Source organism: Heterodontus francisci, chromosome 13 (genome assembly GCF_036365525.1).
Source record: "Heterodontus francisci isolate sHetFra1 chromosome 13, sHetFra1.hap1, whole genome shotgun sequence".
Taxonomy (NCBI): Eukaryota; Metazoa; Chordata; class Chondrichthyes; order Heterodontiformes; family Heterodontidae; genus Heterodontus; species Heterodontus francisci.
In genome coordinates, this window is record NC_090383.1 from 15,311,856 (window position 1) to 15,329,515 (window position 17,660).

At 40.5% G+C, this 17,660-nt stretch overlaps 1 protein-coding gene across 5 annotated transcripts in view; it reads right to left on the minus strand.

The window, feature by feature from the left end:
* The window catches only part of kiz (kizuna centrosomal protein), a 218,049-nt gene that overhangs the window by 51,266 nt on the left and 149,123 nt on the right, over positions 1–17,660 (minus strand). For all 5 annotated transcript variants that reach the window (XR_010976293.1, XR_010976294.1, XM_068045741.1 and 2 more), the window contains one exon: positions 16,709–16,805. Coding sequence is in view for 3 of the 5 variants with exons in the window: in XM_068045741.1 (XP_067901842.1) it covers positions 16,709–16,805 (97 nt within the window). In the remaining 2 variants the exon portion in view is untranslated. The remainder of the gene's footprint in view (positions 1–16,708; positions 16,806–17,660) is intronic.

Genomic DNA, 17,660 nt, shown 5'->3' on the forward strand with positions numbered 1-17,660 from the left:
ACTGCCACTCTGCCACCCTGCTGATCTTCAAGGCCTCCTCCTCTGCAGCAGTTAGGGTGGCTGTGGGTTGATTGTCATCCCCGGTTCTCTGCCTGTCCCTGGGGTTGCGCACTCTCTTCTTCTGCAAAGAGCAAAAGCAGAGAGTTAAGCGTTTGAGAACTGGATTACGCGGAGAAGATAAAAAGACCACATTTGTGCAGAGTGACTGTGAGGCATGGGTATAAGATGGCACTAAGATGAGGGTGAGTGTTGACTGCTCAGATGGGGATGCGTGGAGGTGCCTCAAGAGAGAGGAATGAATGGAGCTGCATGGTCTGTTGGTTTGAGGAGTGCTATGCAGGTGAACGCTGGGGAAGTCAGAATGTGTAGGACGGCACCTGAAAGTAGGACGTCGCTCACCTTAAGAGGTCATTGAACTTCTTGCGGCACAGAATCCAGATTCTAGGGACCACACGCCTGCTGCTCTCTGCTTCCAACAACTTCCAGCCACGCCTGCTTGTTCCGTGAGGCTGGCCCCTTCCTCCCATCACGGGAAACAGCACTTCTCTGCGAGCCCTCACAACTTCCCACATCACCTCTGGGAAGAATCAGAGAACCGGGGGCAGCCTTCCCACTTCCATCCTTTTCCTTCCTGAAGCCGACAGAACCAATGTAGGATGCAGCCATTCTGACCCCTGCCAGGCTCCCCTAGATAAAAATTCTTTTATTGACAGACGCGGGTCGGCATCATGCCCAAACTCTGTGATTGGCAGGGAAACCCAAAACCAGGATGCTAATACTGTGGCTGAGTTAAATAGCCATGACAAAGCCCACTCCAGCAACAATCAGGTTCCCCACACACACCCGGCAACATTTCCCACCACCTCCACCAACCACCCCCCCCCATCCCGGTTCCCTGTTGCAAGCAAATCCATTTCATTAAAATGGAATCTGATATATGTGTCTGCATTTAGATCATTTGTGACACCATCGATGACTATTCTGAACTCGCGCCCTACCAGCCCAAATTTAAAATTCTCATCCTCATGTTTAAATTCTCCTCATGTTTAAATTCCTTCACGGTCTCATCCCTCCCTAACTCTGCAGTCTTCTCCTGCCCTACAACTACCCACTCCCCATTCCTTTGACTCAGATCTCTTGCACCTTTCCTACCTTCACCACATCATTGGCAGCCATACAGGCACCACGCTCTGGAAATCCCTCCCTAAACCTGTCTATATGTTGCCCTCCTTCACCAAGCTTTTGGCCACCCCTCCTGATAGCTCCTTCCTTAGTTTTGTGTCCCTGTCTTTTGATTACCCCTCAGTGAAGTGCATAAGGTGACTTTCTAAATTGAAGGCGCAACATAAATGCAAGTTGCTGCAGTTATTAAATAATTCCAAACGGACAACACCTGCACACTCGATCCAATATAGCATCATGCAGCTCGTGAGCATTATGAAAATACAGACTTCAGAACTTGGACAACAGTTTTCATATGCTTCTATCAGGCCAATAAAGATAGGAGTAAAAGTCTGTATGCATTTCATGTACAGCAGAATCATGCTGAATGTGCTTCTCTTTGATTTGAACACATTCTATGCTTACAGAAATACTTCATCAGCAAGAAGTCGGCTTGGATAGATCATTCATGACAAAATTTGTTTGAATGTTTTATGACTGAGGCTACATTAGCATAACTGTTATTAACAGTGTATGATTATAAGGATGAAAAAAGGAGCCAAACTCCTTATAATAAAAGTCATAAAATGAGAAATTAACAAGTGATTGAACATTGAGGCAGCACAAGGATAACAATAATACAGGCAGCGGAATCCTTTTATAATGAACATGTTGGAAATATATTGCTCACTTGTTTTAAATTTTGCAAGACTATTCCCAAATATTCAGTAACATTTTCCAGAATCCTGCATCATTGGCATCCCACGCCCACAAATAATTTTCATAAAACTTGCAAGAATTTACATTTTTTCTTTTGCAATATTCAACCTCTCTTCCTGGTCAAGTTCCCATAATGTATATTTAAACCAGAAGGGTGGCTCCCAGTGTGACACACATCTTATAGACAGCTAGGGCACATGGTTGAACATCAAGCATCAAACAGCATGTATCAGAATAGGAATAGGAGAACATTAAAAGCAAGAGCCAGAAGTATTGTTATTAGTCACTGCACACTAGACATGTTGATATGACATTTCAATGTTTAATATCTTAATGGAACTGTTACCCCCTTTAATTTTAAATAGGTTGAATCCTCTTTTAAAATGGTGGGCACAGGATTGTCACATGAGGCATTAAGCATTGTTGATTGGTGTTGGCAGCAGTTGTCTATAGAGTACAGCATCAGGTGCATTTAAGATAAACATACCACTTGCTCTTCAGACTTGTGACAACACTGAAAAGACATCATATTCATCCTTCGGACATGGACATCACTGGCCAGGCCAGTATTTATTACCCATCCCGACCTGCCCTGGATACAATTACGTGGCACTTCAGAGAGCAATTAAGATTTAAGCATATTTGAATGGGATTGGAGTCATATATAGGCCAGACCAGATAAGGATGGTAGATCACATTCTTTGGAGAATATTAGTCAACCAGCTGGGTTTTAAGCTTTATGGTCACTGGCTTTTTGCATTGAATTCAAATTCTCAAACTGCCAGAGTAGAATTTGAATTTGGCCTCTGGATTATTAGTCCAGTAACATGAGCCATATACTATCGTACCCACTATGTGCATAAAAATATACACGCTTCCCACATTTTGATCATCCATCCCAGATTTTTACAGACTGCAATCTACATTGCCTCATCTGGAAGATAAGAGGTATTGGCATGAAATATTTTTAAATTGCAGCGAACAAATAAACATCTAAAACACGATACACATGGTTCATGAAATAAATACTGAATACCCTACACCTTCCTGTAGTGCATGAGATAATTCCGGAAGTACACAGTTTCATTTGAATATATTCACGGAAAAAAGGTACAATCATATTTCTATTATCTTGCTCTTTGCTTGAATGCACTCTTAAACAGTACGCTAGCAATCTAGCGGAGTACAGAAGCAGCAGTATTTAGAATAAGAGTGACCTCCACTGGCTGCATGTTCTTACTGCTGCACTGTACTCTGATACGACACACCTGCTCCAGTCACATGGAGTTTACTCTCTGCTTATGCATGGTTTTGTTTTGCCCAAATCAATACAAAGCTCAGTCATACAACGACCCTTAGTAAAATTAAAATGCCTTAACTCTTAAGATTTTACAAAGTCAAGGATAGGTGTCAAACAATTTCAAAAATATTCACAGTAAGATAAATCAGCAAATAACAACCTGTTTTAGATGCCTTCGGTAAAATGGAACAAAGCCTCTCAGTGAAGAGGAAGCAGTGGCATGCACCTCTGAACAAAAGGGAACAAGTGGTCTTTACATGGAGTGCAGCTGGTTATTGAGACTCATTCCTTCGTACATTATGCCTTTCATCCCCACTCAACCACAAAATGATTTTGCTTTAGAAACTACTATAGCTGCAAAAGATTTACAATGAATGAATCCTTAATAATAAAGTGTTGCGATCTATCTGCTTCCCCATGATTTATAATACAATAAACATCAAATTCTATTAACACTCAGGCAGTAAGATGCTTTGGTTAAGAAACTGGTGTATGAAAGAACTCAATTTTCCATCTAGCTTCAGTACCATAATAATGAAAAGAGCACATATAAATCTGCTAAGAGTATCTATTCACCTCTTTTACAGGTTGCATTTATTAATCTGTAAAGTTTATTAAGAAGGGTCATTGCTATGCAAAGCAGTGCCCACTGTCTTACTTTCTCTTTTCAACCAAGTACTGCCAATAGAACAGGCTCCCGAGTTCTCATTCTGCATTCATAACATGCTACATTTGCACAATGTATCACTCAAAAGCTCCTGAATAGAAGGCCTTAATACTCATGTAAACAACTGCAAACCAATTACTTAATGAATCAGGCCCACACATAATGAGGTGCCACACAAAGAGCTATAAATGTATTTTTGCACCAAAGCCTCTGCTTTAAACTGAAATCTCTCAGGTGTACTTTGGGCTTAACTGACATTTCATTATTGTTGCCTGGGTTTCAGAAGATACTCTTTTTTGGGAGGGGTTTGAGTGGAACGGGGCTCTTAGTTGGGTCAGCTTTTTGATTCACAAATCAGCTCACTGACAAAAGTAAGGCAAATTGGCAGGGTGGGCGGTGGGGGGGGGGGGGCAGTGGCGGGTGGTGTATCACTAGCGGACAACACCCTTATGTTTATATTCAAGTGCTGAGCTTCAAGACCACTTGTAGAACCAATAAAGTGCAAGAAGTGAGTGCACTAAGTGCAATCTTTATCTGTAAGCACCCAGGATATGTCCCCCATTTGCCCATCATGAAAAGGAAGTAAGAACCTGCCCTTTCCCCAATTTCTGATTTCTAATCGCTTCCCTTAAAGATGGGTGTCAAGTGCCAAGCATCATGTACTGCTACTCCATCTGTCAAAAGGTCTGCTACTCTTTCAAAAACACTGAAGACTGACCACTGCCAGCTGACTTTAAATTTAGACACTGTAAGGAACTAGGGTTTAGAAGGTATTTGGAGAAACTGGTCTGAAAGAATTAAAAACTGTAGCCTTGCCTGAAATAGTGGATTTATGTCAAACTGCTATAGTTGATAACAGGGTTTTCCAGTCCAACGGATATGCTGTTTATTCCTTTGCCCAATCTACAACCACTTTGATTAGTTTATAATATTAGGCCTTGACAGACTACATTTAATTTTGTAGCTTTGCTAGGCCACGGTTACATTCATTCCTCCAATTAAATGAGTAAAGAGGGCAATGTCGAGACTTGATTGCAGTCAGTAAGGCCATTTGTTTCAAGGTCTGCATGATGGGCCATTAACCCAGAGACAATAGAAGCTTGTGATGAGGCTGCAGACAGAGGTAAGAGGGACTCAAACACTGTCCGTGCCTGTATGCATCATCAATGTGATTGAGGTGCGTATGGGAGAAAACGCGATTGGACAAATTCTGCTGCTAGTTCCTGTTTGTGGGGTATACCCAGGGGGCTTGAAACCACATACAGTGTAGGAGGATGAACATGACAAACTGTGGAAGGAATGTGGAACAGGAGTCTCAGTTTCTATGAAAGGAACATTGGGGTAATATAATTCTAAATTGTACCTTCTAAATTGCTGCTCAAATACTATAATATATCAAGTCTTACTTATACCAACTAAAAACCACCACAGTCACCAGTACTGTGTCAGTTTCAGATATTTGGAAAGAGTCCAAAAAAGGCTATAGCACACACAGATCAAATAGCTTATGAGGGTTATGTAATCACATAGTAAGCATTGTGCGATTTCCTCCAATGGCTCAGTTTGCCCCTGCATGCCCTTAAAGTAGAGCTTCATAAATAATGATTAAATTACAGCCATCCATGCCTTTACAACATTACTCTATGGAAAATCAAAAGATTCAAAATGTTGTAAACCTTGAGAGACACATCAAAGCCCATTTACTAACAGCACATCCAGACAAATAAATTCATAGCGTATTAAGTAAGGATGAGGATTTTTTTTTTGCTATGTATTACAGGGTAAATATCGTGAGGTTACACTTCTGGTAAGTCACTATGAAAATATTGGGTCAGGTGACCTCTGTGTCCAATTCTCCAATGCACTCTTCAAGTGAAGTTTCACACTGGATGCACAGTTGTACCAAATTTACCCTTATATCTAAATTTTAGTAAAACATATCTACTTAGCTCCAAAGTTGCCTCAACACATTTATCCAGTAAGTAATTGAGGAATCCATACAAAACAAGATGTCCCAGGTGTACTCTCCAGTTTGTGTGCAGTGAGTTGATCTCATTCAGGACACCAGAAGTAGTGCAACAATTTATCTCCATGCCCCTGGGTTTAGGAAAGAAAATTGTTCATAGTTCCTGCTCTTAACTGTTATCCACTGAACAGTGCTGTATAATAAGTGCAGGTGGACATTAGGTGATGGCAGGTTTGGACTTGGTCGTGAAAGTTTACACAGTTGAATCACCTGTTAACATTTACTGTTAATGCTCACACATCGATAACAGTCAGTTGGACAAGGTACCGGAGGGAAATATGCAGAATCATACCCCTACAAGTGGTTCAAGGCCTTCCTAAAGAGGAAAGGGAAACAAAATAAAAGAAAAATTGTGTACATTCCTTAGCCTTGTCAATAACCAGGGGGCATAGATTTAAGGTAAAGGGCTGCAGATTTAGAGGGGATTTGAGGAAAAAATTTTCATCCAGAGGGTGGTTGGAATCTGGAACGCACTGCCTGTAGGGGGGGTAGAGGCAGGAACCCTCACAACATTTAAGAAGTAATTAGATGAGCACTTGAAACTCCATAGCATACAAGGCTACGGGAAAAGTGCTGGAAAATGGGATTAGAATAGATAGGTTTGATGGCCAGCGCAGACACGGTGGACCAAAGGGCCTGTTTCTGTGCTGTATAAATCTATGACTCATTGACTTAAATTTTGTGTGCTTCTGATTCAGAGAGAGAGCATATCCCTAAGTCAATATATCTCCCTGCTCAGCATAGTGGGAAAAGCCTTCGCTCGAGTCGTTTTAAACAGACTCCAGAAGCTGGCTGGCGTGTCTACCCTGAGGCACAGTGCAGCTTTCGAGCAGAGAGATCCACCATTGACATGCTGTTCTCCCTTCGCCAGCTACAGGAGAAATGCCGCGAACAACAGATGCTCCTCTACGTTGCTTTCATTGATCTCACCAAAGCCTTTGACCTCGTCAGCAGACGTGGTCTCTTCAGACTACTAGCAAAGATCGGATGTCCACCAAGCTACTAAGTATCATCACCTCATTCCATGACAATATGAAAGGCACAATTCAGCATAGCGGTGCCTCATCAGACCCCTTTCCTATCCTGAGTGGCGTGAAACAGGGCTGTGTTCTCGCACATACACTGTTTGGCATCTTCTTCTCACAGCTGCTCTCACATGCGTTTAAGTCTTCAGAAGAAGGAATTTTCCCCCACAAAAGATCAAATGGCACGTTGTTCAACCTTGCCAATCTTAGAGCGAAGACCAAAGTACAGAAAGTCCTCATCAGCGAACTCCTCTTTGCTGACGATGCTGCATTAACATCCCACGCAGAAGATTGTCTGCAGAGACTCATCGACAGGATTGCGGCTGCTTGCAACAAATTTGGCCGAACCATCAGCCTCAAGAAAACGAACATCATGGGACAGGATGTCAGAAATGCTCCATCCATCAATATCGGCGACCACACACTGGAAGTGGTTCAAGAGTTCACCTACCTACCTAGGCTCAACTATCACCAGTAACCTGTCTCTCGATGCAGAAATCAACAAGCGCATGGGAAAGGCGTCTGCTGCTATGTCCAGACTGGCCAAGAGGGGGTGGGAAAATGACGCACTGACACAGAATACAAAAGTCCGAATGTTTCAAGCCTGCATCCTCAGTACCTTGCTCTACGGCAGCGAGGCCTGGACAACGTATGTCAGCCAAGAGTGACGTCTCAACGCATTCCATCTTCGCTGTCTCTGGAGAATCCTTGGCATCAGGTGGCAGGACCGTATCTCTAATGCAGAAGTCCTCGAGGCGGTCAACATCCCCAGCATATACGCCCGACTGAGCCAGCGGCGCTTGAGATGGCTGGGCCATCTGAACCGCATGGAAGATGGCAGGATCCCCAAGGAGGCATTTCACAGCGAGCTCATCACTGGTATCAGACCCACCAGCCGTCCATGTCTCTACTTTAAAGAAGTCTGCAAACGCGACATGAAGTCCTGCGGCATTGACCACAAGTCGTGGGAGTCAGTTGTCAGCGATCGCCAGAGCTGGCGGACAGCTATAAAAGCAGAGCCAAAGAGAGGCGAGTCGAAGAGACTTAGCAGTTGGCAGGAAAAGAGACAGAAGTGTAAGGGGAGAGCCAACTGTATAACAGCCCCGACAACCAATTTTACCTGCAGCGCCTGTGGAAGAGTCTGTCACTCTAGAATTGGCCTTTATAGCCACTCCAGGCGCTGCTCCACAAACCACTGACCACCTCTAGGCGCTTACCCATTGTCTCGCGAGACAAGGAGGCCAAAGAAAGAAAGCTTCTGATTCAGAGAGAGAGCATATTCCTAAGTCAATATATTATATCAATCAAGTCTATTCGCTCGAGGTTATCAGTCTACAGATTTCAGCCTTTTATTACAATCCATATAGCTTTGCAATTACTGTAGAAGACTACCATTAAAATGTTACCGTGGTTACTTGCCATCTTTAAATCTGTGCTTCAGAGAAATGCCAATCAGAAAGTAGTCATTATTAATAATTAGATAAATTCTGAGAAATTATTGCTACCAATATTTAACACCTTTTACAACTTTGAATAAAATCTGTGTGGATCAACATCAAAAGGATTCTGGTCCTGTGACAACCTGTTATAATAGGTTAAAAGGAATTTTAACCTACTCTTAATGGTAGAGGGTTTCGTCAATATTTAAGCTTTTTTAAAATTTAAAATGAATATAGCAAAATATTGGTATCTTTTACAGGAAAAATTCAAGATATGCCATCAATAGTAAAACATTACACACTTGTTTAATCTGTGTGAAATAAACTATAATTCCTGAGTGACTGAGGCATGAATGTATTTGCTGCTCATGATGCAGTCTCTTCTACATTCAGGAGAGCACAATTTGCGGATTGGGCAATCACTTTGCAGAACTTCCATTCAGCCGGCAAGTGTGACCCTGAGCCTCCAGTTGCTTGTCATTTTAATTCTCTGTCCTAGGCCTCCTACACTGTTATAATGAAGTTCAACGGAAGCTTGAGGAACAGCAGCTCATCTTTCGATTAGGCACTTCATACCCTTCCAGACTCAACACAGAATTCAACAATTTCAGCTCATAAACACTACTTGCATTTTTCAGACAGCAGCACTCAACGATTCTGCTGTTGCCATTTAAACCTCTTGTAGACCTATCTTTTATTTATTCAATTGTCCCATTACCAGCCCCCTTTTTAAAAAAATATCTCCTACCTTCACCCCATCACAGACCTTCCTTTCACCCCTTTTCCCTGCCTCATTACTTGCTTAAAACCTGTTCCTTCTCCAACTTGAATTTCCAGTTCTGATGAAAGTATCAAACTGAAACGTTAACTACATTTCTCTCTCCACAGATGCTGCCTGACCTGCGGAGTATTTCCAGCATTTCGGTGTTTATTGGAGGTGAATGTCGGAACTGGCTTCCAGATGTAATTTTCTCAGAATCTGACTTAAACTCCAGTCAAAATAAAGTTGCCCAAGTTTGCATCAGGGAAGATTCACACTGCCACAATCAAATTTATTTACCAAGTTCCAAAAAAATTAGCTGTAGCAATGCAAAGTCCAAATCAATATATGCATAGCACAATCCAGGTGGAACATATCTATATCCCAGAGATGGAAACAAATTTGGCCATATATTGTCACATAACCAAATAAAGATAAACAGTTCGTTCTTAAGACATTTCACTTAGTACTATGACTACCTAACAGCCAAGTTCGCTTTAGCTCTAGGGAACAGGTACAACAACTTAACTTTATTCCGTAAGTTCACTGGCATTCACAAAGATGCTGTCTGGAGGTGCTGACCTACAAAAATGTAACTGCCTGACCTCGAACTTGTGTAATTTTTGATGTGTGCATTCTGATCCAAGTGTAAAACATTCCATCAATTATGTTTGGACTTATGAAGCAACAGAGGGGTAGAAATTTGTCTTGACCAGTACCCATAAACGAATGGTATCGCAGGGCCTGCTTGTTATACACCCTGCCCGATATTCAGTTTCACTGAAGTCAACAGAACTCAATATTGGGTGGGACATAAAACAGGCAGCCATTAATGCCCAAGACGAATTTCTACCCCAGAGTTTTGTTAACGCATCATGCCAGACATCTTTTCTATATTAGCAGTACCTTACAAATGATCTTATTTTCAGCCATGTTCATGCTTTAGGAACATAGGAAAAGAGTAGGCCATTTAGTCCCTTGAGCCATTAAATGAGATCATGCCTGATCTGTGATCTAACTGCATATACCCACCTTTGCCTCCATATCCCTTAACACTTTGGTTGCCAAAAATCTATCAATCTCAGATTTAAAATGAGCAACTGACCCAGCCTCAACTGCCACTTGCGGACGAGAGTTCCAAATTTCTGCCACCCTTTGTGTGTGACAGTGTTTCCTAACTTCACTCCCGATTGCCTAAAAATTAGAGCCAGGCCTACGTCCCCTTGTCCTAGATTCCCCAACCAGCAGAAATAATTTCTCTCGATATACCCTAACCGTTCCTCTTAAAATCTTGAAAACTTCAATCAAATCGCCGTTCACCTTCTAAATTCCAGAGAATACAATCTTAGTTTGTGTAATTTCTTCTCATAATTTAACGCTTGGAGTCCAGGTATCATTCTGGTAAATCTACACTCCACTCCCTCCAAGTCCTTCCTAAGGGAGAACTGCTCACATTACTCCAGATGTGGTCTAACCAAGTATTGTTGTTGCATGACTTCTAATCAGAGAAAAGAATCAGAGGCAACACAGGGAAAAGCTTCTTTTTTTTTTAAACACAACAAATGGTTAGAATTTGGAAGCACAGTTTGATTGGGTGGTTGGTACAGATTCAGAGCAGAGCAGTGGGACTAGTGATTTTCTGTTCAAAACAGCAAGTGCAGACTTGATAGGCTGAATGGCCTCCTTCTGTGCTGCACTATTTTATGACTCTATTTACACTACTTTACAATGCCACCTATCTTTGAGTCATATGTAAATTTGGATATGTGGCTTTCTATTCCAACATCTTCGCTGTTAATAAATACAGTGAATAGTTGAGGCCCCAACACAGATCCCTATGGGACACCACTAGCCACATCCTGCCAATCTGAGGGCTGAATTTTACTAGCTCTCCGACGTCAGGGGTCATGGCGGGGGAGCCCGGAAAATTCTTCCAGGAGAAGCCCGCCACGACCCCAGACACCAGGAAGGCCCCGCCACATTTTACCGGCGGTGGCAAGGCATCGGTGCAGCAGCGGGACCTTCATTTTAATATGCAAATCATATTACATTTAAAGAATAATTACCTACCCGGTAGCAACAGCCGTCCCACGCCGATATTCCGGCCGCCGGGAACTCCCACGCCTTCAGAACTCCATCGGAGTTCTGAAGCATGACACTGGTGGAGAGGGGGGAGGAGTGAAAATTTCAGGACGGGGCTGGGGGCGATCGGTGAAAACCGTTCCAATTGGGTGTGAGGATGGTAGGAAGGGGTTGAGGGTCAAATGTGCTGAAGTTGGCGGGGGGGGGGGGGGGGGGGGGGGGGGTGAAAGTTCGTCATTTTAAAAATTGGTTTTCCGGGGGGATGGGTTATTTTATTAATTGATAACTCAGTGGGGAGGTTTGGAAAGAGGATTGAAAGTATCACCGAAATTTTATTTGTCATTTCAAGGCACAGCACCTTTAAAAATTTGATTCTACCTGAAGGGCTAGAATCCCTTTAAAATGGCACTGGTGCCTGCGCGGTGGCACCTGCAGGGGCTCGGCAAAGGCGCATCCGTCTGAGCAGATCACCGAGATCAGAAAGCACTGCTGCGATTTGCGGCGCGCTCATAAAATTCAGCCCTGAGCACTTGCCCATTAAGTCAACTCTCCGTCTTTTGCCACTCAGCTAATCTCCTAACCAGGTCAATAATTTCCCTGCAATTCTGTGAGCTTTAACTTTAGCAGACAGTCTCTATTGAGGGACTTTATCGAATGCCTTCTATAAGTCCATATAAACAACATCCATAGATGTTCCCCTCCACTACTTTAGTCACCACTTCAAAAAATTCAATCAGATCTGTCAAACGTGACTGACCCTTTGTAAATCCATGTTTTCCTGCTCTATCTATGCCAAATTTCTAGTATACTCAATGAGAACGGATTGGATATTTAGGGGGATGTCAAGATACTGATGAAAAATGGTGATTAAATAGTTTGAGGGACAGAGAGAATCCACATCAGGGACCACTGATTTAGGGAATACACCAGCAGTTGCATGGAACGTACAAGTAGTTTAATTTCTGCAAACCATGTTTGTTCTGTTTTGCTTAATTTTACTTTTACATATTGTTACACCGGTTTTGGGCTGACTTACTTTTTAGATTTGCTGCAGAGTGGAGCTTATGATGAAGATGTTGAAGTAATCAAAATTAAAGAGAAAAATATCTGAGGCATTAGTTTGAATATAATAACTTGAAATCAACAGAATCCATCTGAGCAGCATGTGTTTTATGAACAATATTCCATGTTCCACTAGTGGCTCAGTGGAGGGATAAAGGACTAAAAATCACGAGTCTGCAGTGTGTATCATATAAAAATGTACAAAATACCAGTGGATTTCTTGTGGCAGTGGGCATGGTAAGTAAAAGTAAACATTGCTTTATGCTATGTAATGTTTGATATATTATCAAGACCACTGATTTACAATGGTGGATAAAGTGAGTTGAATTTTTATTGCAAAGTATATTCTGGGAATGTCTGTGGTATTTGTGGGTTCGGATTGCATGGCTATGTCCATATTTTTGTAGAAGCTGTAAATCAGTGATCTTGATAATTATTATATGTTAGTTCAGCCAAATGTTCAATTTTATTATTTTACCTTTTTTAAAGAAAACAACCCAGGATATACCAGAAGATGGTAGGGAAGATGTTCCAGATTTCTGATACTTATGAGCAGTACCAGGAAATACAGGAGATTGTTTAATTTGGTAGTGTTAAGGGACAGTCCTGGAGTCTGGAAGCATCTGCCCTTTCAGGTAGATATAAAAGATTCCACAACATTATTTTGAAGAAGAGTAGGGGAGTTCTCCTAGCCAATATTTATCCCTCAATCAACATAATTAAATACAGATAATAATCTGGTAATTATCATATTCTGTCTGCAGAAGTTTGCTGTGCGCAAATAGGCTGCGATGTTTTCTCTATTACAACAGCGACTACACTTCAACAGTACTTCATTGGCTGTCAGGTTGGGAAAGCTACCATATAAGTGCAAGTCTTTCTCTTCAACATTGTACAGTAATTTTCACCAACGTTAACCTTGAGCAATGGAGTGTTTTCTTACAAAGGCAACAACAGGTGAATAAAATAGGGAGCAGCTGTATACACTCATTGGTGGTTTACCAGGAAGTCAATGGAGTCTGAACCTGAAATGGCCTAGCTGCACAATACCTGGTTTCACTACAAACTTTTGCTAAAAGTGTGAAAGTTGCCAGCTGCCTTTTACCCCAACAATCTAATCAATGAAACTCTTCACAAATAGAAACAGTATTTTCATGAATAGGACTGGTTGTCAGACATGTACTCCCCAATTGTCAACAGAACACAAAAAAAAAGAATGAATTCTTTCAGAGACCTTGGAAGGCTATTATTGACTTACAAAGAGGTGCTGGGTTTAATGATGCTGTATTAAAGTTTACATGTAAATAAAGTATGCTAAATGGAAAGCTATAAGAAGCACAAGTGGCGTTGAACTAATAATTCAAAAGGAATGAAGTCCAGAATGACATATATAGATTATGCCTATGAAGGTAAAGTAAACCTTAGTTATCAGTTTACATTAAGTATTCTAATTATATGCATTCTTCTCAAATCAAAATTAAAAAATTATTTTCCAAAGCACAAATAATACTTGATGATTAGCATGATACTGTTAGTCTGCTGAGGCCTCTCATGTGTTGCACAGAGAAGATTAGGGTGAGGAACTGCTGCTTTCTATAGAGGGGTTTGGTTGCAGTTGTATTCTGTTTGAATGGCCATTCCCTACCTCCAATGGTCTTGCTGCTCTGCATAAAATGAGGTTGGTCACTTTTACTGTCAGGCAAGACAGCTGCTTTCAGCAACGGCACAGCCTGAAGACTGCTTACCTCATGGATGTATAATCTTAAAACGAACAGGATCAATTTAGATGATAAGGAGACTGAAATTTTATGATTTATCAGACTATTTTTCAGCCTGAAAGTAATGGCATATATATAGTAGGTAAGACTTGTTAAAATTAAAGTTTTAATGAAACTATTTTTACGATTCTCTTGTTGATTGCAGGATTAGTATTTCAATAACATGCTAAATGAATTGCAATAGGTTTTGTCCTATTTTTCATTATTTCAAAAGATATTTTCATTTTTATAGAGAAGGTAGTTAAAAACTGATAGGTTACTTAACTAACATGATTTAGGAATAGCGTTGAAAATAATGCATATAAGATAGTAAGGTAAATTCACTCACACCATGTTCCAAGCAAGGAAGCCACACCCAAAGGCAGTGTGGGTGGGAAATGGAGCTACAACACTGTAGTCTCAGTTTTCCGACTTGTACACCCTTTGAGCGCAGATCCCTGCTGGGAGCGCTTAATTTACCTTCGTGTATGCTGCCATGACAATCAGGCCCTTTTGAAGTATTCAGCTCAGACTACAATTGGTACAAAGTCTATTTCAAATGCAGCAAAAGGTTCACCAGTATAGAAAGAGTTAAATATGAACTTGAGGACTGGGAATGGTAACAAATATAATAGCAGTCACAAGTTTGAAATATAATTCTACAAACATATGATTGGGAATAAATGAAACAGGTTTAGCAGGAAAATTATAACCTTGAAGCCAGGTAAAGATTTGTTCTGATTTGTCTTTACTGATTGTAGGTGAGATTTGATCTGAATCATGCAAGTTTGTATTGTCAGTACAGTACAAGAATTAAAACAAAATTATGCAGTGCCGATTTTTCCCACTAGATGTCACAGGTACATTTATTAGTGCTGCAGAGAGTTCACTGGAAATTTTTAGAAGTGAAAAATATCTGCCATACTGTATTGGTAAAAATACAACCTTGAAAGAGACCTCACTAAAGAAAAACTTCAGTCTTCTAAATTGTCTCATAGTTTTAAAAATGGTAAAGGAAGACAATATCTTCATAAAAAGTCATACTCCTATATACTTTGCCATATCGCTCAGTCATTTCTTGTTTTTTTGTGCTTTACAACTGCTTACTAGAGCCAAATTTGGAGCATACATTTTGTGTAGGAAACACTTGCAGTGACACCATGAAATAGGACAGTAGATTTTTGGTAGTGCTTTGCATCCATGCCATCACTGGAGTTCAACTTTACAATGTCACTGCAGGGGTACAACATACAATGTCTGTTTAAGGCATTGGTAAATGCAGTGATATCATCTTTCATATCATTCAGTACAGAGGCAATTCAGTAGAGTTTGCTTACCCTTTAAAGCTGAATGTCAGTCTGATGTGATGTGCTCGCAGAGTGACATGCACTCCTCATAAAAGCTTTTTGGATCTTTTCAGTGATGAGCCAGCCAAATACACAAGATACCACACCCCACACCAAAAACGTAAACATAGTTAAAAGTGGAAAACCATGTCTGTCACACAGTTGGACAGTTGGTTGTCCATATAATCTCAGGGGATTAAGGTAGTTTTTTTTTCTCTTTCTTTGATTCTCCAGTGAAAGTATAGCATGTGCCAATATTGGCAAACTGCTTTCTCACTTCTGCTGCTGAAAACTTCTGCTCCTAAGGGAGAAGATATACTTGGGTACTACTTTCTAAAAGATTATATGGTGGCATACACAAAGTACTTCCTTCCCCATATAAAATGTAATTCCCTTTCAATGTATCTACAAGCAAAATTCAAGCTTCAGTGTTGTTTGTACACAATTTACCTGAGTGGAGGAGGTAAAAAAAAATTAATGTGGAAAGGATGGCATAGAATTTATTTTTTTAATTACCATGGACAGATGATGACCCATAAGGATAAATATGGATTTGATTTAAGCTTTTGTTGATGAAATGTGGAGTAATACAACATCAACTATTAAATTAATCTTTTCAATTAACAGTATAGAAGATGTGTCACTGGTAATAGTGAGATATGCAGCTCTTTTGCAAATGATAAAGTCATGCCCTACAGTTGAATAAGGGTCTTTCAAAGGAAGATTAATTCTAATTGCCACCATTGCAGAAATCGTTCTATTTTAAGAAGACATTGATTATTAGAATCTTAAACATGATTTTTAATGAATTATGATTGCTACAATCATCAAGTGTCACTTCATGTGTATGAGCTGCCAAATTTAATCTTCATAAAATGATTTTATGGGAAATGACATTGTGAGTCACACCCACAGATTAAATGGTGGACATCTCATCAATGATGATTATTACAATGGGGAAGAACAATAACCTATGAAAACCAAAAGCACACAAAGGTTACGAATCAAGACAATCCTCTGCACTAGTTTAACCCAAAGGCATTGCTCCCATGGAAATGTGTCTTTAAAAGAAGGTTGGAACGAGGCGTGTGACTGACGGTTGCCGATTGTTCTGAATTACCAATTTTTGATTGCTATAAATTGTGAATTTTGTGAATAATGAAATCAATGATCATTTCCAAAGAACAAATTCCAGGATTTACATTTCAGCTTTGAAATTAGGCACTACATATCAGAATTTTTGCGAAGCCATGTAGCAATCTTTTTTTTATAAATTTTAGAACACTAACAAAAGTGATTAACAATATGGTATTTCTGATTAATAGTGCTCAGTGATAATTACATTTAATTGTTATTGTCTTACTTTAACTGTGGACTTTCTTCACTGGAGTCAGTTTCAAACTTTTCCTGATCTTTATCCTCATTTTTCATCTTATTGGTTTTCTTTTGCTTGCTCATACCTAGAACAAAACATGAATGAGGCCAAAACAATTACGCTATATACAATTATAGTGGAATATTCATTTCAAAATGCTGAACAGGATTATTTAGCATGCACTTATACTACTCATAAGATCTGAGGAATGATAGTTGATTTCCATCACTTTACTTTGCATTTGGGGCTATAGTAGTTCACTGCCACAGTGTTTGTGCTGCAATCATATTCTTTGGTATATATACAATGAAAAGTCGAAACACAGGAGCAGTACTGCCCCATGGTATAAATGGTTTAGGTTCGCAAAACAATGGGTGGTGTAGTTTGATACATCAAACAGACGTAGGCCCTGATTTTGCATAGATATTAATGGTGAGGCTAACAGTGCTCACTGTTATTACGGAGTAAATCTGACAGCAACATTTGGAGTCCACAGTTCAAGGCAGAAATCCATAAGTTGCTGCCCAAGTTACCCTGCTCTTCCACAGGCTGTGCGATAACAGCACCTGGCCGATATTCATTAGTTATCCACTAAACATGACAGAAAAAGTTAGGACTTGTGCATTCAGGTGTAAGTGAATTTCTAACAGCATGATTTAAATCTAATTTACAATTCCTGGTTTAGACTCTGCATGTCTCAATGAGGATTCTTCAATTTGATTGATTGAAGAATCACGTTGTTGCTTATCCTGCTCACACATGCCACAGATCCCCTATAGAGGGCACCGGGCTGGATCAGATGCCCAATGACAGCAAATCTACATTCAAAAGCCCGCAAAAACTCTGTGACCAACTGTCAGCATAGTGACCAAGTGTTCGTCCTTCGCTGCTGACCACAAAGGATATAAGCAAGTGATCTCAACATAAAACAAAATGAAGT